At 39.5% G+C, this 23,812-nt stretch overlaps 3 protein-coding genes across 4 annotated transcripts in view; 1 reads left to right on the top strand and 2 right to left on the bottom strand.

Moving 5' to 3' along the window:
* LOC309511190 (vitelline membrane outer layer protein 1-like) overlaps positions 1-23,812 on the bottom strand; it is a 127,456-nt gene that overhangs the window by 2,110 nt on the left and 101,534 nt on the right. For both annotated transcript variants that reach the window (XM_082186318.1, XM_082186317.1), the window contains exons 2-3: positions 18,048-18,149; positions 13,035-13,082 (exon numbers count right to left, since the gene is read on the bottom strand). In XM_082186318.1, coding sequence (XP_082042444.1) covers positions 13,035-13,082; positions 18,048-18,149 — 150 coding nt within the window. The remainder of the gene's footprint in view (positions 1-13,034; positions 13,083-18,047; positions 18,150-23,812) is intronic.
* Positions 4,748-6,125, top strand: LOC309510696 (uncharacterized protein; the record flags this gene model as incomplete). Its single annotated transcript, XM_082185568.1, has 3 exons — positions 4,748-4,815; positions 5,356-5,528; positions 5,913-6,125. The coding sequence occupies exons 1-3, from the start codon at positions 4,785-4,787 to the stop codon at positions 6,123-6,125; spliced, it is 417 nt and encodes a 138-aa protein (XP_082041694.1). The 5' UTR covers positions 4,748-4,784.
* Positions 6,432-12,346, bottom strand: LOC309510695 (uncharacterized protein; the record flags this gene model as incomplete). The annotated part of the gene is made up of 18 exons (XM_082185567.1): positions 11,789-12,346; positions 11,383-11,528; positions 11,214-11,286; positions 10,824-10,962; positions 10,487-10,700; positions 10,185-10,260; positions 9,770-10,029; positions 9,483-9,542; positions 9,329-9,367; positions 9,081-9,160; positions 8,837-8,893; positions 8,532-8,737; positions 8,310-8,409; positions 8,041-8,200; positions 7,833-7,939; positions 7,361-7,505; positions 7,007-7,133; positions 6,432-6,778 (listed from the first exon to the last, which is right to left on the bottom strand). The coding sequence occupies exons 2-18, from the start codon at positions 11,401-11,403 to the stop codon at positions 6,432-6,434; spliced, it is 2,211 nt and encodes a 736-aa protein (XP_082041693.1). The 5' UTR covers positions 11,404-11,528; positions 11,789-12,346.

Below are 23,812 nucleotides of genomic sequence, written 5' to 3'. Positions count from 1 at the left end.
TCTGCGCAGAACCGATCACCGGTGATCAGCGCGAGATGCATGCCGGTTAGAAATGTGTCCGAGTGCGGTCCGCCTGGCTCTGATGTCATGCTGACGTATGTCAAAAATAGGCTTGTTTGAGATGAGCAAAATCTGCGCAGAATCGATCACCGGTGATCAGCGCGAGATGCATGCCGGTTAGAAATGTGTCCGAGTGCGGTCCGCCTTGCTCTGATGTCATGCTGACGTATGTCAAAAAACTCTCGCGACCGCAAGCCGCACGTGTCGGATTCTGCAGTCGAGCGCAGTTGCTCTCCACCGACTGCGCTGATCAAAAGCATGATGGGAAACGACTTACTGACGACACAGCTTAATGCTCATTGGTTTAAACAACTGTGATGTATTTCTCTTTTAAAATGTTTGATTTTAAAACTCTGATATCATGTTTTATGTGTATACGTTATGTGTGAATATTCCCAAACTATCTGACAGTGCGATCTCTATGGGTTATGCAATGTAATTTTTATTAAAAAATAATAATAATAAAAACACATGTCTGTATTAAAGAAAAAAAAGATTGATAAACATGTATTTGGAATGGAATTAAATAAGTAGGCTACTTATGGGTGTCTTGTTCATTATATTTATTTTCATATAAAAGCAACAGAACTTAAATTCCATCCAGTTTATTAGCAACACTGTGCACGAGCGTGAATCCCGTGAATCCCGCGATATCCATCTTTGATCTCGCAGGTGTCAGATCCACTGCGTGAAGAGCGAACTGTCCGTCTTGCCTGCGCTTTTTTCACTCCTCCTCTCACTGCAGCCGCCTACTCTCGCATACATTCCAGGCGAGGCAAGGCGCATCTCAAACAAGCCTAATCTCTCGCGAGCGCAAGGCGCACGTGTCGGATTTTGCAGTCGAGCGCAGTTGCTCTCCACCGACTGCGCTGATCAAAAGCACGATGGGAAACGACTTGCTGACGACACAGCTTAATGCTCATTGGTTTAAACAACTGTGATGTATTGTTCTCTTTTAAAATGTTTGATTTTAAAACTCTAATATCAGGTTTTATGTGTATATGTTATGTGTGAATATTCCCAAACTATCTGACAGTGCGATCTCTTTGGGTTATGCAATTTAATTTTTACAAAAAAAGAAAATAAATAAAAACACATATGTCTGTATTAAAGAAAAAAAATATTGATAAACATGTATTTGGAATGGAATTAAATAACAAGTAGTTTGGGTGTCTTGTTCATTTTATTTATTTTCATATAAAAGCAACAGAACTTGAATTACATCCAGTTTATTAGCAGCACTGTGCACGAGCGTGAATCCCGCGATATCCATCTTTGATCTCGCAATGGTCAGATCCACTACGAGAAGAGAGATCTGTCCGGCTTGCCTGCGCTTTTTTCACTCCTCCTATGGCGCCATACTATGGCGTTATTTTTATGTCAAAAGTTATGAGCGTGTAAGACATGCTCACGAGCACATTATGTTATTTCACACGCGCAAAAATGAACCTTCAGCTGGCATGATAAAAGTACTCGCGCACAAATTCAACAACCGAGAGGTGTACAGGTAGCTGCGAGCGAGCGCCTGGCATACTCTCATAGGTTAACTCTGCTTGTACAGTGGAATCCTGCTCGCGCGCAGCGGGCTTCTGCTCGCGGAGTGCTGTTTTGCTCGCGCAGTGGATTTCTGCTCGCTCAGCTGATTTCTGCTCCCTCGAGTCTACATGACTTTTGACAATTTGGGGGCGGAAACCAAGGAGGGCACTGACCCTCTTATGATTGGTCACTTTCATCGTAATCACACCCACAGGGACATCCTTGTACCTTGATTGACAGCTCTCATTACACGAAGCACGGAGTCTGTCAAAGTATCTGACGGAGTTCAGTCATTTAACACTGCACAGTGGACGGAATGGCGGCGACACCTGAAGATGTAGGCGTAAGTGATATTGATATATGATGGGGGCTGTGTGTTTGACAATGTAGCTATTTAATCTGAAATTTGTTTGGAACATGTAAGTAGCTGACATAAGCTAATCAACCTTAAAGGAACACTCCGACTTTTTGGGACTTTAGCTTATTCACAGTATCCCCCAGAGTTAGATAAGTCCATACATACCTTTTTCATTTCTGTGTTTTCTGTAACGTTAAGTGTTATTTGACGCACCCACCGCTAGCCTAGCTTAGCACAAAGACTGGATGTAAATGGATAAGGTAGCATACTAATCCCAATAAGTGACAAAATAATGCAAACATTTTCCTATTTATGTGTTGTGATCTGTATAGTCACAGCGTGTACAAATAAGAAGGCTTAAAAACGATTAAAAATGGTCTCTGTCTCATATAGCCTTGTTATTTGTACACGCTGTGACTATACAGATCACAACACATAAATAGGAAAATGTTTGCATTATTTTGTCACTTATTGGGATTAGTATGCTACCTTATCCATTTACATCCAGTCTTTGTGCTAAGCTAGGCTAGCGGTGGGTGCGTCAAATAACACTTACAGAACGCACAGAAATGAAAAAGGTATGTATGGACTTATCTAACTCTGGGGGATACTGTGAATAAGCTAAAGTCCCAAAAAGTCGGAGTGTTCCTTTAACTAGCAAGTTTTAGGCTAGCGAGCTAGCAAACTCAGCAGGGGCTAACGTTAGGTGTCTCTCAGCAAACTAGCGTTTTAGTCAGTGCTGCATGTGTAAAACAAAACGTAAAGTATGGCCAGTGGTTCCCAAACTTTTCATGGCAAGTGTTTTAGTTGAACTAGTGACCATGTATGTTACTATAACATACAGCGCTTTCAAGAACGCCTCTTGACTTGGACTTCTTACAGTTTGCATGTCGGCAGGAGCCTGTACCTCTGGGAAGCACTGTCAAGGCATGTAAATGTCCCCCCCAGATATTGTACAGTGTTAATTTCATGTTGTTTTCCACTTCAACAGGACATAGTCAGACGTGAGATTACTTCCAGGTTGATCATTAAATTAGAGTCCGCGCTTTCAAGAACGCCTCTTGACTTGGACTTCTTACAGTTTGCATGTCGGCAGGAGCTGTACCTCTGGGAAGCACTGTCAAGGCATGTAAATGTCCCCCCAGATATTGTACAGGCCTTAAGAGATTTCCTCCATCTGGTCATGGACCACATTGAAAATGCTGAAGTTACCAGCAGTACTGTTGAAACTGTAGCTGGAGAGATGGGGCGTCCCAGGTACAATTTAGAGAAGGAGAGACTTGTTGAGCTTTTGGAGATAAATCTGTCTGTGGACTGCATCGCAAAGTTACTGTGCGTTTCAGCCAGTACAGTCAACAGACGGATGAGGGAGTTTGGTCTCTCTGCCAGACAGAACTACAGCAATGCTACTGACCAGGAGCTTGATAATGCAGTCCAACGCATCAAAAATGAAATGCCCACAGCAGGCTATCGGATGGTCAAAGGGAGGCTAAAGTCCATGGGAATCCACGTCCAGTGGAGGAGAGTTACTGCATCAATGCATCGAGTGGACTCGCTTGGGATTCTTTCTAGACTGACTGGACTGGGCTGCATTGTGCGAAGAACTTACTCTGTCAGGGGGCCCCTTTCACTGTGGCATGTCGACACTAACCACAAACTTATCAGGTCAGTACTGTACAGTACAGATTATTCATTATTTATTTATTTTGTTAAATATAATGATGCAGACAATGATAGATCTCAAAGCATAAGTATGTTGCCATGACATTTCTACAATAAAAATCCAGGTTGAAACTGGTAATGTAGGTCTTTATTTTGTTCCCATCAGGTACAACATTGTACTTTTTGGTGCAGTGGACGGCTACTCCAGGAAGGTAAGATTTCATTTCATTGGGTCTTTTCATGTGTTGGCCTTCTGTGTAAGCAAATTTGCTATGATGTACACCAAATAATTACATGTTGCATTCAGATGGCTGAAATACTACCCTGTTGACGTGGGAGAAAAAGTTATTATATAGGGTGCCGCATGGTAGTAAGAGTCATTAAGGTGTGTTAAAATATCAGATTCCCTGAGGCATGAAGGGACCAGAGTGTAATCCAATTGTACATGTAAGATATTGACAAATAGTAAATGTACATTTATGAAAATGTCTCATAACACAGGTGATGTGCTTGAATGCTGCAACAAACAATCGTGCATCAACTGCATTCACTGCCTTCAAAAAAGCTACTGAGAGGCATGGAATACCCTCAAGGTAAGTTTTTACAGGCTTCAAGGTACAGACACAAACACGATGGATGTTATATTTTAAGAAAGAATTTACTGTAAACTCAGGGTTCTCAAGGATTATAATTTTAAATGTTTCCTCACAGCACTCTACTTCCTTATACTCTCCCAGTCATAGCCTTACCCCTCCACGCTGAACACGTTTATTCTGACACAATGTAGCACTTTATTTCTGTGTATTGTACATCACTGACAGATTTGAACTCACTGGTCATCTGTGTGTGCACTTCAGGGTGAGAGGTGATCAAGGAGTGGAGAATGTTGAAATAGCCCGATATATGTTCACTGTCCGTGGAACTGATTGAGGAAGCTTCATGTCAGGAAAAAGCGTCCATAATCAAAGGTTTTTCTTTTTTGTATTTTGGATGCTTTTACCAAGCTAATAAAGAGGTCTATTGTGTGTAAAATCATAACATACTAACATTTTATCATGTCCTTGATTGTTAAAATAATAATTTCTAAATCCGTAGGATTGAACGTTTGTGGCGGGATGTCAGAACATGTGTGATATCAAAATATTACAACGCACTCCACAGCCTAGAGATGGATCACCTTCTTGATGTGTCCTCCAGAGGTAAGGGTTTGTCTCATCATATTGTGCTATTTATCATCTACTTTCTGTAGATTGTTGTACGTCTTGGTCAGTTAAATGTTTCCTATGTCTGTGTTCTATTATTATTTGATTTGTGCATGGTTTGTAAGGTTGTTTGTTGTCCTTCATCTTCTGTTGTTGATTTTTATTTAATCCTAGTACCCATTCCATACAGGAGGTCTTTGTCCCCTGCCAGGCCGTTATTGTAAATAAGTAACTGTTCTTAAAAACTTGCCTGGTATAATAATAATCATGACTTGAGGTGGAAAACAAGGAAGGCGCAGGCGTCCTTATAATTGGTCAATTTCAACACAATTGGATTGGTTAACAGATGTCTGGAGCACTTTAATAAACATTAATGGCTAGTCGTAAATCATTGTGGAATTTTAGAAATGGTTAAATACTGGGGGAAAAAAACATAAATCAATGAGATGTATTTACGAAAGGCAATTCAATGATTAATGTTAAGTTTTCAAAGCTCACCTGTGAAAAGTAACATACTCCTACCCTGTCCCTTTATAGAAGATCTTTTGACAGTCCACCTGACATTCCTTCCTAAACTGAAGGCAGACCTGGAGGCTTTTGTGGAAGGTTGGAACAACCACCCACTGAGAACAGAAGGGAATAAAACTCCTGAGCAGATTTGGCACTCAGGAATGATGCTTCGACCGATTGACCAGCCAGAGAATCTTGAGGTTCTTTTTTTTCCTTTTAAAACAACTTAAGTTGCTACAATAAATTTTATATCCAAAATAAGCTGTTAATGTAACCTTGAAATGGCCCACCAGGCTCTAAGCAGTGTAACACATCTTCAGCTGGTGAAACAATCACAATTGATGCAAATACAGTTCATATGCACTCAGTAACCTCTTCATTAGGTACACTTGTACTGTTTAACACCAATACGAATATTTAAGCACCTGATCAAATCAATTTGTTGCATAGTTATACAAACCCTAAATGTTTATCTTCAGCTAATGTTGAAAAGCCAAACAATTGGGATGAACAGATTACATTAGATGCTGTAAACATGGGATGACTAATGATAGCGGTATTTTTCTGTCTTGTTCGACTGTCAGGATATTGAAGAGCCGGACATTGACTGGGATGTTGCAGCTGACTATGGAGAAGATGTGGATGGTGTGATAGTAGTCCCTGAATTTGAGTGTCCACTGAATGAACAGCAGCTAGTAGAGCTTCAGGTGCTGATTGAAGAAAATGGAGACACTGACACTAGAGACCTTTACCTCCTATGTCATGAATATGTGCTTCAGGCTTTGTCAGGTGTTTAATGTTTGTTTTTGTGATCAGAAAGTGATGTAAATAAAATATACAACAACCACAGTTAAATCTTTAGATTTATTCTTTTTAACAATAGAACAACTTTGTTGTACACTTGTTTGTACGCAGTAGAAAATAGAAACAAAGCACAAAAAGGGTAACAACAACCACAGTTAAATCTTTAGATTTCTTTTTAACAATATAACAACTTTGTTGTACACTTGTTTGTACACAGTAGAAAATAGAAACAAAGCACAAAAAGGGTAACAAAGTTACCAAGTAACTAAAACAAGTAACAAGGACCTTAAAATGCTACTTTAGTGTCTGCTGAACTCGTAACCACCACAGATTGCCTCGGTTAGGTTGTTTTCAAACTCTTGGGAGGTTGCTAAGTGGCGTGTAGGAAATGTAATGGCAACAGCACAAGCATTGACAATGGGGTAACAAAGGCTATGCGCCCCATAGCGGGAGTCGCAGTCATGATCAAAATGAACAGTTATCTTGAATGCCTCTCTCTTGGATTCGATCAGTGGAACATGTGCCTGACCTGTGACCCACTGAAGGAAGCTCCGGACTGACAGGCGCTTCCCCCCACCATTTGTTCCGTGCACAGTTGCCACGTGACTTTGACCTTCAGGGCTGCCCTCTTCTTGGCTGTCTGCTTCTTCTCAGAGACAAATACAAATAAGTAATTTTCAACATTTCTGTTAGTACAAATGCATTTGTCATATACATAGCGGGGGTTTGACAGAATACACATACGAATATAAACCTAAAGAGGGAGTAACTAATAAAAATAGAATAAAATGAAACCGGTGGAAAACAAGTGTATGATAGTATGGTAAGAGTGATGGACAAGGATTATAGAAAAAGGTGCTAAGCAGTGTGTTACCTCTGTCTTCCAACTTTTGCAAGAAATCCTGCAGAAAATTTATGATCCGCATCTCTCGCTGCCGTCTCACAGACCCTTCCTCACTGAAATCAGGAGATAGCGCAAGCAGAAGGAAGTCTACATTCACCTAAAATAAGGAAGCAAATCAAATGCTTAAACACGGTAAAACAGTAAGGATTGCAGATTTAAATTAAAGATTCATTTTATGTTTTGGCCTGTAGCGTTTAGCTCTTTGAACACACATTTGAAGGCAGCTTAAAGTAAAAATGCAGAATATGCCATAAGAGCAAGTCATCAGTGTCTCTAACAGTGGCTGTTCTAATAAAATAATTGTTCATTCACAACGTTACTGACTTCCTGTAAGTGGCCGGGGACAAAGAGCTGCTGGCACATCTGGGTGTGCTGTGCTAACACCTCATCTAATCCGTAGAGCCTCAATCCCTCACGCAGCTGGTTCAAGATCGGGATCAGCCTCACCAGTGCATGCAAAGCAATGGCACTAATAAACAGTAAGAAAATAAGGTAACACTTTATTTTACGGTGTCCTTGTTACATACGTTACATGTACTTACCGTAGTAATAACAGTAAATGATGCATAATTACATGCAACTAACCCTCAACCAAATCCTAATCCTACCCTATTCCTATAGTAAGTACATGTAGTTACTTAATATTACTCTGTACTTAAATATATAATTACACTGTAACAAGGACACCTTAAAATAAAGTGTAACCGAAAATAATACTGTATTGATTCAGAGTTAAATTGTTAACACTAAAGCATTTTGTGACAAATATTTATGTGTTATGTTTATGTTAACTTACTCTGTGATGGCCTTTTTTTGGTCAACATTTATTGGCCCAGTGTAGCCACATGCCACAATCGCATCTGATAAGTCTATCAGCCTTTCTCCACCTTCTGCATTTTCCACCTGAAAGTAGAGACACAACCTTGACACAACCCAGACAAACATTGTCTGATAACTTTATATGCCTGACTTGGAAAAATGTATGCATTACACTGTTTAAATACCTCTGTCATCAGATTTTTAATATCCTGATCAGTGACTTCGAGTTCACCAACATCCTTGTCCATCTCCCCATGGCACAAGAAATGGTAGCACCATCTTGTAAGGAAGTTTGGTGCAGGACCGCCCTGCACCAAACTTGTGGCAAAAATCTCCCCACAAGTCCTTTTGTGACAAAGACAAAAGCTATTTTGAACAAAATGGCAGTGGACTTTTACTACCTAATTAAACAATACAAAGTCATATATTTTATATGACAGACTGTGGCACATACTTGAAACTGTTGTCCTGGTAGTCACAGATACTGCATTTAGGGTTTTTGCCCCTTTCCCCATCTCCTTCAAAAAAACGTGCTTCAATTCCACACACCATTTCTGTAAAGAACAAAGAGCTGCTTTTGTCAAATGTATTAGATATGTATAAGATATTATTCACATTGATAATCTCTTAAATGTGCTTTTCATCATGTGTGTTGACCTTGGTGGGGCACACATACCGGTAAGGAACTCTTTACGAAGAGCGCCTTGGTCTATTCCATTTTCTCCAATGAAGGAGACCCTGAGGAGATTCTTTGGGGAGGCCTGTTTTTGCCTGGCCCACTGTTTCAGCCCCCTTTGAAACAGGTCCTCTCTTGTCACATTGATGGTGAATGACCGGGATGTGTCAACTTTCTTTTCAAGTGACATCAGGATGTCTGATACGCTACACAACAATATCAAAACAATAATGTTGAGAATTCAGTGCTACAGACCAAGGCAAGCATCATTATCCAATCCCATTAAAAATGATTCTACAGCATACCTGCCGAAGTGCTCATCGGTGTCCTCACTAATATCTGCATCTCCCTCATTTGTGTTGCTGTAAAGATCAACAATAACAAAAAATTCCATAAACAGGTAACCTTAATCCATCATCTGTCCAAATTCTTTAATAAAAGGGGGGGCGATGAGGGGACTCTACAGTGGGATTAAGCATTTTAAGCAAGTGGATACAAAATGCATCAAACTTTGTAAGATACTAAGGAGAAACTTAGAAAAGCTTTTACCTCTCCCAGTCCCCGCAGACACTTGCATGCACATAGATGTCGTCTTTTGTAAATAGTTGACTGCACAATGGACAAGTAACCTATGAAAATAAAAAATAACAGTGTTAAATATCCATTAAAAATGCAGATGTACTCTTTCAGAGGTCAGATGTAAACATGCTCTTTGATGAGAACAGATCATGTAAAACATTTCACTGGTTAATTCTTAAAACCTAAATCTTAAGAAGAAACAGAAGCAATTTGCTCACCTTACTCTCCAAATGTGATGGCTGCACATCACCAGATGCCTGTAAAACATTTCTGGGTCATTCACATCAGATATATTTGAAATAAAATCATAATTGTATGGCTCAATAATACGAAATGCTATGTATGATCTCTTCATTTGTATTGATAGCTTACCACTTCGTCATCCAAGTTGATAATGTCATCCAAGTTGATAATGTCATCATCACAGTGGGTCTATAAAATTAAATATCAAGACTTGATGACTTACAAAAAAAACAATAGCTATAAACAACAGTGCCAGAAGCAATTTTGGGTTAAGCTGACAAGGACACTTTTAAAATGGTCCCACCATCCAATAGTTGCTGTGAAATTTAAGAAATGACACAATGACCAACCTGTATATCAAATAAGGAGAAAGAACATCAATGTTATAGTTTCAAATCAGCAAGCCATAACTCAACCTTGACTTTAGACTGGATACATGTCTTGACATGGAGACCGAGGAGCTGCAGAGGCACATACTCCTGGCATGACACACACCGGGCTTTCGGCATGGCCTGGAACTCCAGAGCTGTGAAGGGTAGGGGAGAAATGTCCAGTGTGTTCTGGATGGGCATAATGTAGAGACAGCCCTTGCCTCCCCAGCTCTTCACAAGGCTGGCCCCTGTGTATCCTTCCTCTTCAGGTGTCAACAAGTTGAGTTTCCGTTGACCTGATCCTCCTGTTTAAGTTCAAATATTAAACAAATATTTATTTTCTGCCCCTTGTTGGAAGGATCATACTTTTCAAACATGACAACTTTATAACAAACAAAAAGATTCAATAAATTTCCTTTGCTTGGAGAAAAAAAGTCAACTTCAATCTCTTGCTTTTTACCCATGGCTTTGTGCAGCATCCAGGCACCCTCCAGTTCTGACATCTTCGGATACGTCTCAGAAAGAATGTGTGTAATCTATGAATTTAAAGTGTGTGAGTAAGATTAGCAAATATTTATCAAATCAATGAGCTCAAGACAAATCTGTTCATTAGAGTTATTGGCAGCATTCCAAAAATAAATGATATGGTTTTGGTGGCTAAGATTGGGGCTACTGTTTTCACTGGATATGCTGTTTTAGTATAGGTTAATAATATTTTGTGCAAATTTCAGTTCTTACTTCATTAAGTGTCATACCACATACCGCATTATGGCAAGCATCCTCTGGAACATTTACAGTCCTTCTTCCTAACCCAGCTTGTAAAAGCATTAGCTCATCAGATGGTTTGGGGGTTCTCTCTGTTGGGCTGTCCAGAAGAAAGAATTGGATTGCCGTTGTTTTGGTGCCTGACCTTTTTTTAGACAATCGCGAAGGAGGCCTACACTTCTGCTTATCTTTAAATAGTCCAGGGAAACACCTGTAGAAAGAGGAGTAGATGAAATTCAAATTAATTTGAATCAGCAGTCAAACAACTGTGTGAGGAACTGAAGAGGGCTGTTGTTGAAACAGCTGAGATGCATCCTTTGAACAACATCCAAACCTGGCCATATTCTTTTGAACTGCAGTCCCTGAAGGTGCCTGTGCAGGTCCACGCACCGCATTGTGCTCTTGTGGTTCCTGGGATGTGTCCTGCCTGGATACCCTGGCTGAGCTTGACTGTGCATTGCACTGTCCCTGAACTTCATTGTTCATTCAACATAATTAATTCACTGACATCATGTAACTTCTGTTGTGTTATAGGCTAAATGAATAGGTGAGCTGTATGATGATGACAGCAACACTTCCATGACGAATGCAATAAGTTGTTCCACAAACAGTATTTATATATTGTTATATGTATACAAGGAAAGCAACATAATGTAATCAAACCACACATGTTGTCTAGAGATGGCAACGCAACCTAGTAAAGATAGTTACTCATGATACATACCGTTTGGTGTTGGATTATTCAATGTAGCTCTCAGCCTGGCCACCAAATTGAGGGCCATATTGCGCAAATCGTCCTAGAGGAAAGGGGAGAAATAAAGAAATGTAATTGAAACAAACACCACCACAAATGAACTACTTTAACGTAATAAACATTTTAGAAAATAGTTCACCTCCTCTTTTGCGTCCGCCATTTTCTCTTACATCTATAAACGGCAAGATGAGCTGGATCCACACAAAAATACAATAAGGGACAATGTGAACATGTGGCTAAGTTACCCAACATTCAAAACAGTATTTTACTGCATTGGATGTTAGCCTGCAAAATCAAATGCATTAAATCAGCGTCAATAAGAATAGCACTTTTACATGTGAAAACAATTATGTTATGATTCAGTTAGCCTAACGTTAGTTGTCTAAGATGCAGTTTTTAAAGATTAAAAGTTTTAAAAATGAGTGTCGGGCGATCAACATCACAAGTGTTGGCTAAGGCGTTAGCTACAGAACGAATAGGCTAACGTTAGCTAGTTACGTTTGCTACTTGTTGCTCAAAAATATGTAACGTTAATGTTAACTTACTTAACAAAACGTAGGCTTCATCGTTCGCAAATATATACATCGATGGTAATTGATTTAACTATGATCTGCGCAGCATTTTATACGTGCAGAGACATTTTATTTATATTAGAAAACTCATTCTAATTCATTCCCACTCTTCTTCGGTGGTAACTTAACCTTACCCAACTCCGTGCTTCGTGTAATGAGAGCTGTCAATCAAGGTACAAGGATGTCCCTGTGGGTGTGATTACGATGAAAGTGACCAATCATAAGAGGGTCAGTGCCCTCCTTGGTTTCCGCCCCCAAATTGTCAAAAGTCATGTAGACTCGAGGGAGCAGAAATCAGCTGAGCGAGCAGAAATCCACTGCGCGAGCAAAACAGCACTCCGCGAGCAGAAGCCCGCTGCGCGCGAGCAGGATTCCACTGTACAAGCAGAGTTAACCTATGAGAGTATGCCAGGCGCTCGCTCGCAGCTACCTGTACACCTCTCGGTTGTTGAATTTGTGCGCGAGTACTTTTATCATGCCAGCTGAAGGTTAATTTTTGCGCGTGTGAAATAACATAATGTGCTCGTGAGCATGTCTTACACGCTCATAACTTTTGACATAAAAATAACGCCATATCCTCCCCTCACTGCAGCCGCCTACTCTCGCATACATTTCAGGCGAGGCAAGGCGCATCTCAAACAAGCCTAATCTTATCACGCTTTGAGCCAAAGGAGTTATCAACTCTGGGCTTATTGTCTTTCACTTGGGGTTTCTTTTCCTCAGCTCTAGGCATCAGAGATTTAAGGCTTGTTTGACTTAAACCGGCGCTGCACAGACCGATCGGTTTATGACATCAAAGTACCGCGAGAGTGATTCAATAGCATAAGGAGCCATGTGCTCTAATTGCTCTCGCGGTACTCTGATGTCATAAACCGATTGGTCTGTGCAGATTAGGGGTGTTCCCGAAGCCAATTACTGTATCTAAAATCTCTATGCAATAATGAGAGAGAGTAAAAATGAAACGAGCGCAAATCCGTCTATGCGTGCATCTTTCAGAAATCCGAGCTTGGCAAGAGTAGCCTAATATCAACTAATATATATATATATATATATATATATATATATATATATATATATATATATATATATATATATATATATATATATATATATATATATATAGCCTATATATATATATATATATATATATATAGGCTATATATATATATACAATGAAATGTTGCAGGCCAACTGGGTGCATTTAATATATTTTACTCACTTGTGCAGTTAGTTTCCTGGGCAGACAGTTGCATTAAAACATTGACATCTGATTAGAGAAAAACAATTGCAGATGTATTTAGAATTCAGAAACCCGTTTTTAGCAAAACTGTAGGCTGTTAAGTGAACTGCAGTCAGCAACTGCACGATTTCCTCTCAATAATCAGTGGTGAGAAGCATCAGTTAAGAAAGCATCTGATTATAGCAATGTGGATATATTTGCAATAATATAAAGCCTTTTGTCCCTTGGTCGAACATTATTAAAGTTAGAGCTTATTTAGAGATATCAGCCGGATGGCTTAGTGCAGGCACTAATGAATCCTAGGATGTATCTCGTAAATTACTCCACTAATAATGCCCAGAATGGTACCAAACTTATACAGTAGTACAAATAGGTTCTGTACTCATAAAACAAGGCATTGGAAAGTTTGTAAGTACATCAGGAGTTTATTTAAATAACACTTGCCTGACGGCTTCGGACATTGAGGTCACTTCAGTTATTTGGGAAAAGCACGTAAAAGTCCTGGCAGAAAGCGATGCATAAGGATGTAGTGTAACAACAAATTATAATTTTTTCCGTAGTGTTGACAACTTAGTGTTAACTAATAATTGTTGCAAACTGATACTACCCACAAAATATTAGTGCATTCCTGGAACTGGGCGTCGTTGCACTACATCCTTATGCATTGCTTTCTGCCAGGACTTTTACGTGCTTTTCCCAAATAACGGACGTGCAGATGCATTTTCCTTATCTAGGGCTGTCACTTACGATTAACGAGTAATCAGATGATATTTTTTTGTGATAATAAAAGTGAATACCTTTTAAAATGACTATATATGTATATAATAATACATATATAATAACAATGAAGCAATAATAATTGGTTTATCAAAAACAGGTATTTTATGGTTTTATTGAATAACACTGATAAAAAACAAAACAAATGTAATACAAACAAACGACTTTTAAATGTACTGTCATAAACAGAAGAGGACAGATGAGGCAATTAGTAAGTATAAAGCTTTATTCCAGGAGAGAATGAAGAAGAGCGGGGAGGCGACACAGGCGAGTCAACAGGCAAATGATGATCTGGGGCCTGTACCATGAAGGTAGCTGAACAAACTCGAGATTACAGGATTAGTTTTGAGTTGACAAAACCAAACCGATGCAATCAGGCTTTATTGGTACCATGATGCAGCTCATCAACTTTCTCTGTCAACTCAGGCTTTGATCCTAAAGCTCCACGCGCGCGTGCACATAAAAGAGTGACGTCGAGACTGAACAACCAATCGCGGGTAGAGCGAGAGCGATATATTTTCCCGCGGAGGAGCAAGAGATAATCATTCAGAATTACGATTCATTTAAATATGTATTCCAAGCTCGAAACAATACGGTCTCTGCTGCCAAAGCAAGAGAAGACTGTTGGAGAAAGATTGCTGATTGTTAATGTGTAAGTTAAACAAATACGTTCTATATTTATGTAAAATGATGTATGTGTAGCCTATATGTGTAATATAGCCTATAGCCTATTTTTATAATAGATAAAAAAAATGATACATGCACATTTTTTATATATTATAAAAATAGGCTATAGGCTATATTACACATAGGCTACATATACATATTTTTTACATAAATATAGAACGTATTTGTACTACTAAGAAAGCTAGGGAATCCTATCATAAGATTAACAGAATAATAATAAAGATTTAAAATAATTCTTAACATGTATTATATTGTATAGTACATTTGTGCAATTTGCTTAAAAAAAAAAAAAAAAAAAAAAAAATGTTCATGTGATGTCACCCTATCAATATATCTTACCGGCAATTTTATAAAAGCCCTCTTTTATGGACATGGCCGATAAATGTCCGGGGAACACTATTAATGAAACTTTTCATGTACTCCTGCAGAGCGAGGACCACCTTACGAATGGTTCGACAAACCATGTTTTCCCCTAGCTTCTGTGCGTCACCCACCGTGCAAGTATGTACCACTTGCAAAAAAAAAAAAAAAAAAACGCAACGCAACGCAATACCATTTGCGTTACAGTAAGTGCATAAATTCGACGTGTTAAATTCTTCATGTGCGGCTCAAGAAGTTCGCAAAGATAAGACATTCCTTCCGCGGAAAATCTGTATCTTTCATACAAATAACTATCAGGAAAGGCAAGGGGATTTTGTCTGGCTAAAAACTCTTTCTCTACGAAGTGCTCGTCAAACAATTTGCGCTGAGATGTCCACCGGATTTGGAAGAAAAGGTGAAGTCATTAGGCTTGTTTGAGATGAGCAAAATCTGCGCAGAACCGATCACCGGTGATCAGCGCGAGATGCATGCCGGTTAGAAATGTGTCCGAGTGCGGTCCGCCTGGCTCTGATGTCATGCTGACGTATGTCAAAAATCTCTCGCGAGCGCAAGGCGCACGTGTCGGATTTTGCAGTCGAGCGCAGTTGCTCTCCACCGACTGCGCTGATCAAAAGCACGATGGGAAACGACTTGCTGACGACACAGCTTAATGCTCATTGGTTTAAACAACTGTGATGTATTGTTCTCTTTTAAAATGTTTGATTTTAAAACTCTAATATCAGGTTTTATGTGTATATGTTATGTGTGAATATTCCCAAACTATCTAACAGTGCGATCTCTTTGGGTTATGCAATTTAATTTTTATAAAAAAAGAAAATAAATAAAAACACATATGTCTGTATTAAAGAAAAAAAATATTGATAAACATGTATTTGGAATGGAATTAAATAACAAGCACTTTGGGTGTCTTGTTCATTTTATTTATTTTCATATAAAAGCAACAGAACTTGAATTACATCCAGTTTATTAGCAACACTGCACGAGCGTGAATCCCGCGATATCCATCTTTGATCTCGCAATGGTCAGATCCACTACGAGAAGAGAGATCTGTCCGGCTTGCCTGCGCTTTTTTCACTCCTCCCCTCACTGCAGCCGCCTACTCTCGCATACATTTCAGGCGAGGCAAGGCGCATCTCAAACAAGCCTATAGTAACAGACACTGGGAAAAAGTTACGTCACCTATATGTTTCTTTGCTCTCAGCTGATTGGTCAAACTTCAGTCTGAGATCTTTGAATCCAGAACATAACCTGCCCCGGAGCAGGTTAGCCGTGCAGCGTAAGATACCATGGCGACGAACACCGATTAAATCCAAGCTACTTTCATAGTACCTAAAACCCAGGGTTGGCGGAAACTAAACTGAAACATAGCTGGCTAGCCACCTAAACCGGCTTCATGGTATAGGCCCCTGGTGTAAACGGCTGGTGTTTCTCTGTGCAGGTGAAGACTTGTTATGGTGGCGGACAAACAGGAGAACACAACAGGATACACGTAACAGATGATGGCAGACAAAAGACGGCTCAGGTAGGCTAGTTCAGGTAAGTCTCTCAGGTGAGTACACGTAGAGCTTGTCATAGACAAGACCAGTCAATGAGGTGAAGGGAATGACGGTTTATACATGGTGTGTTGATGAGGGCGTGCAGGTGATCAGAACTCTGGTGATTGAGAACGAGTGGGCGGAGTGTGGTAATCTGGTGCTAATGACTGGAGTGATGTGCTGTGTCTCAATTCGCCTACTTGTACTACGCCCTAAAAGTATTTACTCTTTTTGTGAAGAAAAAGTAGATACTTTTGAGTGTGTAGCAGAAAGTAAGCTTTGGGACACACTACCACGTCATACAATTGCGTCTTTAACGGTTGCTCCTGACACAGTAAACTGGCCTGTCAATCATCTTGTCAAAGATAAAAATCCTCCACATTTAATTTAATTTAATTCCTACCGTATCGGAGAGAAATGCAGTAGCACGTTGATCTGCTGTCGCGAGTATTTCATGCGGAGACTATCATCATATTAATGCATTATGATGCATTTAAAAGTTTATGGCCAAACGGATCTTTATAAAAATCCACATTGTTATTGCATATTAAATATAACACGAATAACATTAAATATATATATATATATATATTTTTTTTTTTATCAGGTTAAACTTGATTAGTCACTCAAACCTTTATCCAAACCTCCCACCGTCGTCGCGCACATCAGCCATGTTTTGTAGTTTTTTACCACTTTTTACTCATGTTGTAGTTCCTCCTCCAAAGCGCAATGGGTTGTGGGCAATATTAAACTTCAGATTGAGCACGGATCACACTTCGAAAATCCACCGGATATAGTAGACCATCCGGGGACTTCTGGCATACACTTTCAACATACTATGCTTTGGGACACACTTATTTAATCTCACCTACTGTTTAGGATGGATAGTATGGACATTGAGACGCAGGGATGGTGTTGTTGAATCCGTGATGGATTATAAAATCCGCCAGCGGCCTGGTGATTGTTGTTACACTTTACAGCAAGATCAAATACTTGTTTCTTATTGGCCAAACAATATTTAATTCAAGTTCATCTTTACTATTTGACGACTTCTTTATGATAGAAATGCTACAGTCACTGTAATTTCTTGATCAAGAACATGTGGACATCACACCATGCAAACTCAGAGCGAGGGTTTAAACCTTTATTTTGAACAACAGTTTGCATAATTAGAATAAATACAGATAAATATAGATACTGATGTTTTCTCATGTGTTAGTGTAGGTTTATAAATAATAGCACTATGATATTCTATATTATGATTGTTTTAATATACAGTATTGAGCAGCCTAGAAAACGATCTTAATAATGTGGTTCATGGATTATAGTTCTTGGAATGCATCATTTTATTAATAAACAAAGCAACCAATTAAACATTAATAAACAAAGCAACCAATTAAAAATGAGAGGATGTTTTAGTACAGTCCATGAAAGTCTGTTTGTTCCTCAGGGTAATTTTTTATCAGCTTTATATCTGTCAAGTGTTAACAATTGCAACCCAAAGGAAATCAATCAATAAGCTGTACCATAACTCTTGTATAAGTGTATAACTGCCTTAAATGTGTCTGTTATCATCAGAGCAAAGATCAAATAGAGCAAGAATTATACTCACACATGAAACCCAGAACACACAGACCTCCAAGAGCCAAAACAAGAGAGACACCGAGGGCGATCAGAAGAACTTTAGTCCACTTTGAGGAAGTAACTTGATTCCCTGTGATTAGAAATCAAATGTGATGACTGAATTCCAGCATGATTCAATAGTACAACGTTGATTATTTTATTAAATACTTAATTGGCAGAAAAGTTTGGCTTGAAAACATTCACAGATCCTTTTAACATTAAAACAAACATTGTTATTTTTCTGTATTTAAAAAAGGCTGAATAAGCAATCTTTATTAGACCTGGGGGGCACCTAAAACAAATTATTATAATTGTGGCCACAATATATATATATATATATATATATATATATATATATATATATATATATATATATATATATATATATATATATATATACACACACACACACACACACACACACACACACACACACACACACACACACACACACACACACACACACACACACACATATACTTGTCAGTGCTTGTCATTTTCTGGGTTCCATGCGAGTTTTTGACAGAGAGCGGAGCTTCAAGAGCTTGGGTGTTAGCAGCTCCTATTACCTCATGCAGACAAGCTCTAAAATGTCAGAAACTGTTCTGCCTTTTTTGTTTGAACTGGAGTCGGACAATGATGGATAGACGATGTGACAACATGTTGAATGCAACAGGACATTTCTGAATGGTTAGTTGATGAATTTATGTTGCTGATGTGGAGTTAACTATCTTCAATTAGCATATTCTGTCATGATAATCTATAAAATCGCTCGTGTGGGAACTGTTGTAAGATGCCTACAGAGTGACATGCTATTGCATTTGTGTTCCATACTGTATTGCATGTGAAAAGACGGATGCGACAGCTTGAGCAGACTCACAAATGTGCTCGACTAATGTGGGGTGGTCACTGGGTTCATGGGGATTCCCCAGGTGGACTGTGCAGTTGCTGCCCATGCCTGCAATGTGCTGCCACCTGGTGGGGTCATCCACAGTTCCCATCCAGCACTTGTGAGACAACAGCAGTTCACTGCTAGGGTTGATGCAGGAACTGCGCATGATGACTGACCGTGATCAAGTCACAGCACAGTCATCTGGTTGGACGACGTCCACCTTGGTGGCCCAGAAATACCCCTGGCTAAACATTGTAGGGGTGTGAGATGTCGACAAAACACACTTTCTCGATGCTCCCATCTCACAAGGTGGCCTTTTTGGCGACGCTGCTGAGGAGTGTGCCCAGCAGTTCTCGGCAGTCCAGAAGCAGGCTGAGGCAATCAAGTGCCCACACTGAAATGCTACTAGGCCATCGTGAGCTGCCCCTCAGTTTGCTCGTCGCCAAGGGCGTCTGTTCCAATGCGGAAAAAAAATCAAGCGTTCGGCGTGGCCAGCTCAGCCGTAACGTCAAGCCTCCGCAGAAAGATGACACCACCCGTCTCAGCTGCAAATCCTCTAAACGGTCGGTGAAACACCACCCCTGAGACAGGTGACCCGGAGCTGGATGGAGCTGCTCTTCCCCCAGCGGAAGGACGGTTGGAGAATCTTTTTTTCAGTTTTGTTTCTGTTCCGCCACTGGCTGCCAGCGATACCCAAATTTTCAATGAAAGAGCAGTTTCCTCTATCTCTGGGTCCCAAGAGGGTGCGCGATGCGCGACACTATACCTTGCCACCCTCAGCCCCCCTTTTGTCGCCAGTCCATATGTGTAATTTCCACATGATAGTAGAACCTCGGATTCAGGAGGAACAGTGCGGTTTTTGTCCCGGTTGTGGAACACTGGACCAGTTCTATACCCTCTCCAGGGTGCTGGAGGGTTCATGGGAGTTTGCCCAACCAATCTACATGTGCTTTGTGGATTTGGAGAAGGCATTCGACTGTGTCCCTCGCGGCGTCCTGTGAAGGGTGCTCTGGGAGTATGGGGTTGGGGGCCCTTTGCTAAGGGCTGTCCGGTCCCTGTACGACCGGAGCAGGAGCTTGGTTCGCATTGCCGGCAGTAAGTCAGACTTGTCCCCGGTGCGTGTTGGACTCCGGCAGGGCTGCCCTTTGTCACCTGTTCTGTTCATAATTTTTATGGACAGAATTTCTAGGCGCAGCCTAAACAAATATAGTCACAGGCTGTGCATAGAGATCGATTTAAGATTCAAACTCTCCGATACAAAAACATACTCTGTGTGAATTCTGTTAAATGTTGAGCATAGCATACGAATATCCGCACTATTGCAAATGTGACATTGATTTTATACAACAGTTTCAACAAACAAAAGGTTTTAATATTAAGAGATGTTAATTTTAAACAGTATTGTCAGTATTTTTTGCAACAAAATAAAAGCTCCAACGAAAGCCGCAGCAGTGCTGGTGAACGAATCTGCAGCTTTGAACAAATCGTGAGAGTCAATGATTAATTCATAATTACAGCCACTTCCTTGATCGTTACTGAATGAATGAATGATGACTCACTCATGAAGACTGTGACTTGCCGGTGGTTTTACTGGTGGTTTTAATTTAAACTACAACTACTGGTGGTTTTAATTTACAATTTAAAGGGGTGGTTGATTATGATTTCACTTTTCTAACTTTAGTTAGTGTGTAATGTTGCTGTTTGAGCATAAACAACATCTGCAAAGTTACAAAGCTCAAAGTTCAAAGCAAAGGGGGATATTTTCTTTTAAAGAAATAGCTTTTTAAGGACTACAACAAAAATGGCTGGTAGGGACTACAAAGGCTTCCTTCCCCGGGAACGCTATTTTTAGATTATCAGGACAGAATATGCTAACCAATGACTAGAAGATAACTACACATAAGCTACATAAATTCATCAACTAACCATTCAGAAATGTCCTGTTGCATTCTACATGTTGTCACTTCTTATTGAGTCTCTCCAACATTGTCTGACTCCGGTTTGAACATAAAAGGCTAAAAGTTCTTGAAATTTTCAGTGCATGTCCATGTGAGGGAAAAGGACACAAGCTGTAGTAGCTCCGCCTCTGTGCTGGGAGCAGCAGCTCATTTGCATTTAAAGGGACATGCACAAAAACTGTGCATTTTTGCTCACCCTCAATGAGACAATTTTAACATGCTATAAAAATATATATCTGTGGGGTATTTTGAGCTAAAACGTCACATACACACTCTGGGGACATCAGAGACTTATTTTACATCTTGTGAAAAGGGCATTATACCATCCCTTTAACCCCATAAACCCCACCGGGTCCGAAAAACGTTATTTTCATAAGCTTCCCTATAAGGTATCACCCAATTCATGGTATCATTTGAAAGCTTAGAATCTAAACTTTACAAAGAATACCATCACTTTAGTTTTTATGATACATATCAAATTAAATATTAGCTTAAATATGCATTGGTACCAGACAAAAATTTCTGCTTTATGATTGCGAAGAAATATTTCTACAAATATTTATTTTTTATATATTTCACAAAACAGTCAAGTCATATGTCATAAGAAAGCTCTCATTCTAAGGAATTTGGTGATGTAGTTTATTTCATTGTGAGAAAATAGAGATCGAAATATCTTCAAAAGAATCGCGCAGTGAAATAGAATCAAACAGAGATAACAGAGAAAAGTATCACATTCCAGCTCCGATGACGGCTTCAGTCAGCCGCAAACAGCCACAAAATCTATATCACCTTCTAGCTTAGGATGTTATCTTTCAAATTATACCATTTCCACATTTCTGTGAGCTCTTGTTGGTAATAAAACCTTTTTGAATTAACTGAGAGGAGACGCGCTCTGTGCGCAGGACACTGAATCTCCAAGCCATCTATATACAGGGCGCTAGCCTTACTTGTGCTACTGCTAAGACAAGTATTTGTCATACAGATCTAACCGGATCTAAGCTCGCGTCACACATCAGGCAGACCTTTCACAAGAGGAGATTCTGACTGCGTAAGGTTTTGATTTCTATAATTGCATCTAGAAAGGTAAAAGCATCAATGGCATTGATAAAAGTGATCTTTGGAAGTGCAACTGGTTTCTAAATGGACGATTTGGAGAAGAGAGCGCACAGTTTTGGGTGCGCCTTTGTGCTTTTGGGTATGTATAACCTTACTGCATTACAGCATTTACAATGTTTATACACATTTTTTTGATATAGTTATTGTTAGTTTGAAATGTGAAAGCACAGCAACCGATCTGATAAACTATTATTTGAAAATAAATGCCAAACGTTTTGTATATGGCAAGGATGATTGCACAAAAGTTGCATAAGTTGAATAAAATGGCCATTTCAGTAAATCTACATTTTGATATTGTGAAATGGATTACCGTGCAGAAACTATGTATTTAAACAGTGATTTCTTTGTTTCAGGTTCTGCTGAAGATTGAAGATTGGCACTGTGGGCACTGTTGGCACAGCTGGCATCAGATCACCAGGAGGCTGGCTGGTGATGCTGAGGTAATGCACAACACATGTGACAAAACTGATGCCCATATATGAATGATATAAATCTGGAGGATGAGGATCCTGTTCTGGATTGTAATAGACCACAGATTTTAGGCATATAATTTAGGCAAAAAAATATTATGTGTAAGTTCTGCAATAAAAAAAAAGAAAAGAAAAAAAGAACGAGGCTGCTGAGACGTGGAGAGAGACAGACACTGCCTTTATTGGACTAAAACCCAAAAACAGGTAAGTAAAATTTTTTTTCAAAAAACATAAATTTAATATGTTATTCAGTTAAGAGATGATATCAGATGAAGTGAATTAAGTCACATATGTCCCCCAATACCTTGAAAATACTTCTTAAAACTGCGGCATTTTGCGCGGGCACATTAACCTAAAAGTCGACAAACGCGCCGGATTTTTTTCACATAGCAGCAAAATAGACTTAAAATACTCCGTCATTTATGGTCATACAGACTTAAGAAATATGAAAAAATAAACTGTAAAATGTCTACTTTTTTATGTGTCCACTTTTCAATCGAAACATTGTGCATTTGTAAAATAAACTGGGTGTGCTTTCTGCCTCTCCTTCTCCATTAACTTTTTTTCTGGAGCAGGTCTCTAAACGTAAACAAAACTCAGCAAATACAAACTGGCAAGAGTAATCTTTATAATAATTTAAGTGTTTACTTTTTAATGATCTAATTCAAAACGAAAGAGAATATTCTGTTTATATAATCTATATGAAAAGAGAGAGACGTCAGTCGTTCTCATGGCAACTCATTATCTGCTAATCGCCCGCTGAAAGCGCGTGCTATTCAAACGCAAATAGTAAGTTATTTATTCTTAAGTGCTTTGTTCTAATCGCAATATAGTGTGTAAACTCGCTGTCGTTTACTACAGGCACTTACAACATGCTATTTTTACATGAACATATCTACTATAGTTTAGCTTTTCCCTAACTATATTGCAATACTGAGATGAGTAAAAATCGACTGAAATATGTTAAAGCAACACTATGTAGCTTTTCAACCTTCATAATATATTTCCAAGACCCTTGTGCTGGTACATTGACTTACAACAGGTTGAATGACACGTCTGCCATAGCCTGACGGGGTCTGTATCGCTTTTACTGGCACTACGGAACTTCGGGGTTCGGGTTGTAACCCGAGCATAAAAAGAACTACAAAATTTGTACTGCTTTACGGCATACGTCACTTCCCCCACCCCCTCAAATTCGGACGTGAGAGCCCAACTAGCGTTTGTTTGCTGGCTGGTATAGCGTGTGTAAGTTGTTGTCATGGCCGAAGCAGCAACGAAACCGAAGAAGGCAAAGGTTTTGTCGGAGGAGACTAGGAAG

The sequence above is a fragment of the Leuciscus leuciscus genome (assembly GCF_965113295.1).
Source record: "Leuciscus leuciscus genome assembly, chromosome: 12".
NCBI classification, from domain to species: Eukaryota; Metazoa; Chordata; class Actinopteri; order Cypriniformes; family Leuciscidae; genus Leuciscus; species Leuciscus leuciscus.
This window is presented reverse-complemented; position numbering and strand designations above follow the sequence as displayed.